At 45.6% G+C, this 7,613-nt stretch overlaps 1 protein-coding gene across 1 annotated transcript; it reads right to left on the bottom strand.

Moving 5' to 3' along the window:
• Positions 1 to 476: 476 nt before the first annotated feature.
• On the bottom strand, positions 477 to 1,157 carry LOC126766380 (uncharacterized). Its single transcript, XM_050484179.1, has 2 exons — positions 853 to 1,157; positions 477 to 798 (listed from the first exon to the last, which is right to left on the bottom strand). Exons 1-2 carry the CDS (start codon positions 1,155 to 1,157, stop codon positions 477 to 479), a joined length of 627 nt encoding a protein of 208 aa, XP_050340136.1.
• Between the last annotated feature and the right edge of the window lie 6,456 nt (positions 1,158 to 7,613).

Below are 7,613 nucleotides of genomic sequence, written 5' to 3' on the forward strand. Positions count from 1 at the left end.
GACTGGTGGTCCTTTGGTGACGATACGACCGTGGAACGGCTGATAATCTTTGGTGTAAGATAAATTGGAAGCTATCTTTTTATTTGTTGATATTGAACACAGTTTGCTGGTGTTTGTGACGTCGTCGATGAGTTTGCGTTGTCGTAGGTTGACTACTATGTTGAAATGCGATAGAAAATCAGCTCCGATGATGGCTTGTGACACATCTGCAATGATGAAATTCCAGGAATACTGGCGACGTAGACCCAGATTGAGGAACATAGTTTTTTCGCCGTAAGTTTTTATGATGGACTTGTTTGCTGCGTAGAGGTAGTTGTTTTTGTCCGGGCATCTACGCTGTTGTTGCGTCGGTGGAATTACACTGACTTCAGCTCCCGTGTCGATGAGAAAGTTTATTGTGGATTTTTTATCTCGAACGATTAAGCGGCGGTTTTTGTCGTTGAGCCTGTCGTCGACCGCCATTGACGACAGACTAGTTAGTTTAACTTTTTTGCGCAAGGGCTACGACATTTTTTGGCATCGTTACCAAATTTGTGATGGTACCAGCACAAACCATTCGAATTGTTGTTTTGCATACCGGAACGTGACGGAGGACGGCTTCTGCTGCGACTTTTAGACCGACGATTTATGTTCGCCTTTATTGATGCTATCTCTTTCGTGATTTTCGCTAGCTGCTGCTCGATGCTGGATTGATTGCGTGTTGCTGTATCTGGAGTTTCGACCACGTGTACGTGCGGGGTGTCGCTAACCTCATATATTTTGTCCGCGAGCAGGGCAACTTTGTCGAGCGGTTCGTTGCTAATGGAAATTATTAGTCGCATGTTGGAAGGTAACCGACTCATTCAAATGGACTTTAGTATATTATCGTTGATCTCGCTGCCGGCTAGACTTCGCATTTCGCGCAAGAACTGTGATGGACGCATATCACCGAGTTCTTGTTCCTGCAGTAGCTTTTTTACACGTTTTTGCTCCGAGTCCGCGAATTGTGTTATTATTCGATTTTTTAGCGTGGTGTACAGTTCACTGTTCGGTGGATTAAGAATTATGTCGCTTATTTGGGCTAGCACGTTGCTTTCGATCGCGGCCACGACGGTGTGGTACTTTGTTTTGTCGCTCGTTATACCTGCAGCGATGAATTGTGACTCGACCTGCGCCATTCACAGTTCTGGCTTTGCGTGCTAGAATGGTGGGATCCTGATGGAAACTTTGGCCACATCCACGTTGCGGGTTTGGATGTCCTCTGCCAATTGGCCCCGATGCTGCAAATTTTGTATTACCTGGTTTACCGCTTCTTCTTCCGTCATTTTTCGATCACGTCGGGGTCACCAATATGTGGGATGTCCACAATAATTTTAGTTTTATTATAAAGTTGATGATTGAAAATGAAATGGAGAGCGAAAATGATGAAGCGTGCTAGCAGTCGGGATGATGCGTCAAGAAGAAGGAAAGATGGCGGTTCGTCAAGCTGACAGCTTATCCAGTTTTTGGGTTTCCATATCTATGCTTTTTGCAGAGTTGCATTTGGGGTTGCCACATTACTTTGGGGTTGCCACATATTGTATCATTTTGGTAACTAGCAATATAAACAGTGATAATTTTTTTTTATTTACATTAGAAAAATTATTTTATAGTTTTAGTTAGAGGAAATATTAATCTATACAAAAGCACTCTTTTTAGCATTTTGTCAAACCTCCTTTGCTTTTTATAACGGCCTTTATACGCTCGGGCATTGAATTTATGAGGTTTTTTATTGATTCTGTTCCAATACCGTTATACCACGCTTCTTCGAGAATTCCATTCAGCTCTGCTAAATTCTTTGGTCTCTTCTGTGCTACCTGAGCCTTCGTTATAAACCAAAGCTTCTCAATGGAATTGAGATCCGGACTGTTACCTGGCCACTCCAAAGTCGAGACCCCAATTTCTGATAAATAATTCTTCATCATACAAAAAGATAATTATAAAATTTGTAATTAAAATTATAGCAATAAACTCTAGTTGTACAAAAAAATGGATACTTACTATTTTGGCACGATGACAGGCCGCAAAGTCATCCTGAAAAATAATTACATCCGCTCGTGAAAAGTGTTTTTTCATTGAAGGTATTAAATTGGTTTCAAGAACCTCCTGATACTTATTCCCAATAACGGTTCCTTCTATTTGGGCTAGTTGCCCAAGGCCATAGTAAGAAAAGCAACCATAGAACATTCGACTGCCTCCCTGCTTAACATTTTTTGAACACATTCGTCCTTGAACCGCTCACCAGTTCTCCTTCCCACGTAGGACATACCGTCGCTGCAAAAAAAAAATTAAATTCGGACTCATCTGAGAAGATTACATTTCGCCAATCAAGTGGAGTCTAATTTTGATGTTCTTTTGCCCATCGTAAACGGGTTTGACGCATTTTTGAGGTTAAAAGAGGTTTTTTGGCGGCCCGACGAGCGTTCAAACCAACCTCTTGCAGCCTTCGACGATCAGTTCTTGAGCTAACTTCCATACCGACATCTTCAAATAACTCCACTTTAATGTCCTCAGCAGTTCTGAAGCGATCCCTCAAGCTGATAGAACGTCTCACCCGATCTTCCCTAGAACTTGCTTTCATCTTTGCTCCAGAGCCAGTTTTTCTCCTAAGAGACCTGGTTTTATCGACATTTTTTTTCACTATCCGCGGGTCGGCTTTAGTACACCATCCCACGATTTCAGGGTTTAAAGTGGTATGGTTGGATAGGGCTGATGCCCCAGATTAAGAAAATATATAATTAAAGCTGCCGCAAACTTATAGTTTTCGAGATATATGCATTTAAAGTTGAAAATTTCGCAAATTTAATTTTGCAATTTCTTAATTTATAGTAACTTTTTCTTTCATATTATGCACTTTTTATACACTTACACTTCACTACAATATTTCTACATGTTTATTTTTTATTAATATTTTAGATATTTGCTTAAAATAAGCATTTCACATTTTACATAAATATTATTACACGCACAATAACAATAAGTGTTCGGTGTGGTTAAATAATAAGTATTGCCATATCTACACATTTATCAAACAAATAAAAAATAGGTTTATACACAAAATACATAAATCATTATCCCTTTTCTTGCTATATCATGAGTAAAAAGCAAAAAAGGAGTTTTACTCGATAAAAAACCTGACACACCCTGGTGTTGGCACACCCCGGTGTTGGATCGGCCAGGGTTATTTTTTTGAAGCGCGGCCGAAGGTCGAAATCGCAAAAAGGAGTTTTACTGGGAAAAAACCTGACACACCCTGGTGTTGGATCGGTCAGGGTCCAAAAGGAGTTTTACTCGAAAAAAAACCTGACACATCCCGGTGTTGGCACAGCCCGGTGTTGGATCGACCATGGTTATTTTTTTTGAAGCGCGGCCGAAGACCGCCAACGCAATTCCCACGACAGCCGGTTCTACGCACCGGAATTGACTCGGATTTCATTCGACCAAGGGCTGTTTTTCGGCGATCTAACCCCGTTTGGATCGGTGAGTGTTAATTTGTGTCTGTCGTCACTGGAGCAATGCCTCGCAGCAGGTTTGCTGCGTATCCTCCTGACTCGCGCTGGCATTGAGTCCAACCCGGGCCCGGAGGAATTTTTATGCTGCGTATGCGCAAAACGGCTCCATCCAAACTCCACCTCGGTCAGGTGTAACACATGCAATGGATGGAGCCATCTTAAGACCTGCTCAGGCCTTAAGACTCATAGGGAGTGGACCACGCGTTACGTGGCCCCATGTTGCCTGCGCAATACTGCAATCCGCACACTCCGCGCCGCGCCGCCACTCAATCCGAGTGGCCAACAGAGGACCTCTACGGTCCCCAGGAGCTCAACCAGGCTCCCCTTCTGACTTGTCCCCCCCCCAACCTTCATCCCGCTCCAATCCTCGTGCGAGAACCAACCAGCAGTTCTTGGTCCCTCGCACAGTTTGTTCCGTGTGTCAGGCCGTCATACGTCGGAATGGGACATCCGTCAAGTGCAATTCCTGTACTGGCTGGTGTCACTTTTCGGCGTGTTCCGGCCTGCGCACCACACGTGAGTGGAGTGATTCGTACGTTGCCCCATGCTGCAGGAGTCTGCCCCGCAACTCACAACAGTGGCGTCGCCTTCCAACACCCCAGTGCGACAACCGCCCCTGCGGGTTCTACAGCTACAACAGCTGGATCACCCACGGACACCCGCGACAAACCCGGCTACTTCAATTTAACTGCAACGGACTCCAGAGCAAGATCGAGGAGATAGTTACACTCATGCATCGGGAACGTGTATCGATAGCTGCGGTCCAAGAAACCAAGTTAAACAGCCGCTCAGATCTTCTGAGTTGTGCCGGTTTCAACGTTATACGTAAAGTTCGCGAGCGAGATAATGGTGGTGGCCTAGCCTCCTATTGCACAACACCGTGCAGTATCGCCCAATCGATGAAGACATCGACCGCAGGGATACTACCCTAGAATGTCAGGGTATAGCTATCCGGTCAGACCATGTCGAGCTCGAAATATTTAATATATACATCCGCCCCAGTTACATGTTGCGCTACAAGATATCACCCGATAATAGGTGCGCTACTTCGTGGTGAAAACCGTTTGGTATTAGGCGACTTTAACGAGCACCACGATCTTTGGCATTCCTGCCTGTCAAACGATCGTAGGGGGATGGAGCTTGCGGAACAGATTGACGATTCGACATTATGCACAATGAATGACGAAGCCCCCACCAGAGTTATGGGTACCTGTAATAGCTCGCCGGATATTACCATTGCTAGCGGTGGTCTGATAAACAGCCTAACCTGGCGACCTATGCTATAATTATTTCTATCGAGAAGCCTCCTGATTTTGTTTCTGTGGACAACCGCACCTACATTAACTTTAACAAAGCTAATTGGGTCGGCTTCACAGAATTTACTGAGAGCACCTTCAACGCTCTACCTATTCCTATGGACGTATGCGTTGGCGAGCGTCAATTTCGCAAGGTGATCACGGCAGCTACCGCTTGCTTCATCCCGGCTAATGAGCGCGACACCTTACGCCATGCCGATCCCGGGGATCCCCGAATATGGGATCTCAATTTGGAGATTCGGCGTATGGTAAACCAACATAAGCGGACGAAATGGATAGAGCACCTGAAGTCCTGTAACCTCTCCACCGGTGTGAGTAAGCTTTGGGCTACTGTCAGAGCTCTGTCTAACCCGAAGAGACATGACGACCGAGTTGAAGTTCAATTCAATGGTCATGCCTCTTCGGACCCGAAGAAGTGCACGAGCTATTTCAGCCGGCAGTTCACACTGCACCCTTCGGTAGACAAAGCTAAACGATGTGTTAACCGACGGCTGCGCAAAATGCCAAACGACGGCGCGCCACTTACTTTCACCGATGAAGAGGTTCAGGGTGTCATCAGCAAAGCAAAATCATCCAAATCCATTGGCCCTGATGGAATCAACATGCTAATGCTAAAGCATCTAGGCTCGACGGGAGTAGGATATTTCCCCAAGGTCCTCAATCTGTCGCTGACCACTCTTCAAATAACACATCGGGTAAAGTCGGAAGAGTGGTCACACTACTGAAACCTGGGAAACCCGCCAACAAAGGGGAATCTTATCGACCGATAACTCTCTTCTCCCCAGTAGTGAAGACACTTGAGGCCTTGCTACTCCCGACCTTCACTCACCACCTGAGCCTAGCCAGCCACCAGCATGGATTCCGAAAAGTGCACAGCACCACCACAGCACTTAGCGTCATAAACGCCCAGATAGTTCCTGGCCTCAACCAGAAACCACCCTGCGAAAGAACGATCCTCGTAGCGTTGGACCTGTGAAAAGCTTTTGACACGGTCAATCACACAACGCTACTGCAGGACATCGAAACAACTACGCTCCCTCCAGGGTTTAAAGAGGTGGACCATGAACTATCTGAGCGGTCGCCAGTCATCCGTACTATTTCGAGGTAAAACTTCTAAACTGAGAAGAATTAAACAGGGGGTTCCGCAGGATGGTGTCCTCTCCCCACTACTGTTTAACTTCTACATCTCGAAACTCCCACAACCACCAGAAGGAGTTTCCATAACCTCGTACGCTCATGACTGCATGATATTGGCGTCGGGCAATGGAATCGATGGCATGTGTTCGAAGGTAAACAGATACCTCTTCGACCTTTCTCGTTTCCTCACAGCATGAAATCTCACACTTTCCCCCGCCAAATCCACAGCGGCCATATTCACAAACTGGACGAAGGAGTATAGATTTGAGCTTAACATTGCAGTCGACGGCGTCAAAATTCCGACTGTCAATAATCCTAAGATTTTAGGTGTAACATTCGACAGTCTATGCTCCTTCTCTCCTCATACGACCGCGATTATCGCCAAGGTACAGAGCCGCAACAAAATCCTAAAGTCGCTAGCCGGCAGCACATGGGGAAAAGACAAAGAAACGTTGTTGGCAACATACAAGGCAATTGACCGGCCGGTCCTTAATTACGCAGCTCCTATGTGGTCGCCTGGATGCAGCGGCACGCAGATGAGGAAACTGCAGACCTGCCAGAACACTGCACTTCGGACCACGACGGGATGCCTTTTGATGTCTCCCATTGAACACCTCCACAGCGAGGCGCTTATGCTCCCTGTTAAGGAGCATAATGAACTCCTCTCCAAGCAGGTCCTGCTGGGATGCTTTCGCAGAAATCACCCCTGCAGTCATCTGCTTGGAGCGGAACCGCCTCCTAGGAGCATCAAAAGGTCATACCTGGATTACGTCGACGACGTCGTACAGTACGCCGACCGGACTTCGGACGCAACTAACTTTCGACAGGTACTGACCGCCATTCACAGCGGAGCCATCAACACCTTCACCGACTCCCTTCCCGTGAATGGCGTTCTTGGAGTTAAACCACCACCCATCGCAGACGAAGAGCTCCAGCTGCCGCGAGAAACGCGTGTGACCCTTGCGCAACTTCGTTCTGGATACTTTAGCAGGTTAAACTCCTACTTATCCAGAATAGACCCTGACATACCCAATGTATGTCCTGCATGCAACTAGTCTCCGCATGACACTGACCACCTCTTTGCATGCCCTACAAACCCTACCCATCTAACACCCTCCTCCCTTTGGTCCGACCCCGTCAAAACAGCACGTTTCTTGGGCCTACCGTTAGATGACATCGACGATAGATTTCCGTTAAAACAACAACAACATCGCCAACGCAATAAAGAGTTTTAATCGTACAAAACCTGACACACCCCGGTGTTGGATCGCCCAGGGTAATTTTTTTACTGCATTTGAGTTTTTTTTATTTATTTTTATTGTTTTCAATCGTTTGGGATATGGTAACACTTATTATTTGACGACACGGAACACTTATTGAGGACTTATTAAGGAAATATCTAAATAATTAATAAGTAGAAGTATTGCAGTGAAGAGTAAGTGTATAAAAAGTGCATAATATGAAAGAAAAAGTTACTATAAATCGAGAAATTGTAAATTGAAATTAGCGAAATTTTCAACTTAAAATGCAAATATCTCGATAACTAAAAGTTTGTTTAATCATATATTTTCTTAATCTGAAGCATCAGCCCTATCCAACCATACCACTTTTAACCCTGAAATCGTGGGAT

Source organism: Bactrocera neohumeralis, unplaced genomic scaffold, assembly GCF_024586455.1.
Source record: "Bactrocera neohumeralis isolate Rockhampton unplaced genomic scaffold, APGP_CSIRO_Bneo_wtdbg2-racon-allhic-juicebox.fasta_v2 ctg1005, whole genome shotgun sequence".
Taxonomy (NCBI): Eukaryota; Metazoa; Arthropoda; class Insecta; order Diptera; family Tephritidae; genus Bactrocera; species Bactrocera neohumeralis.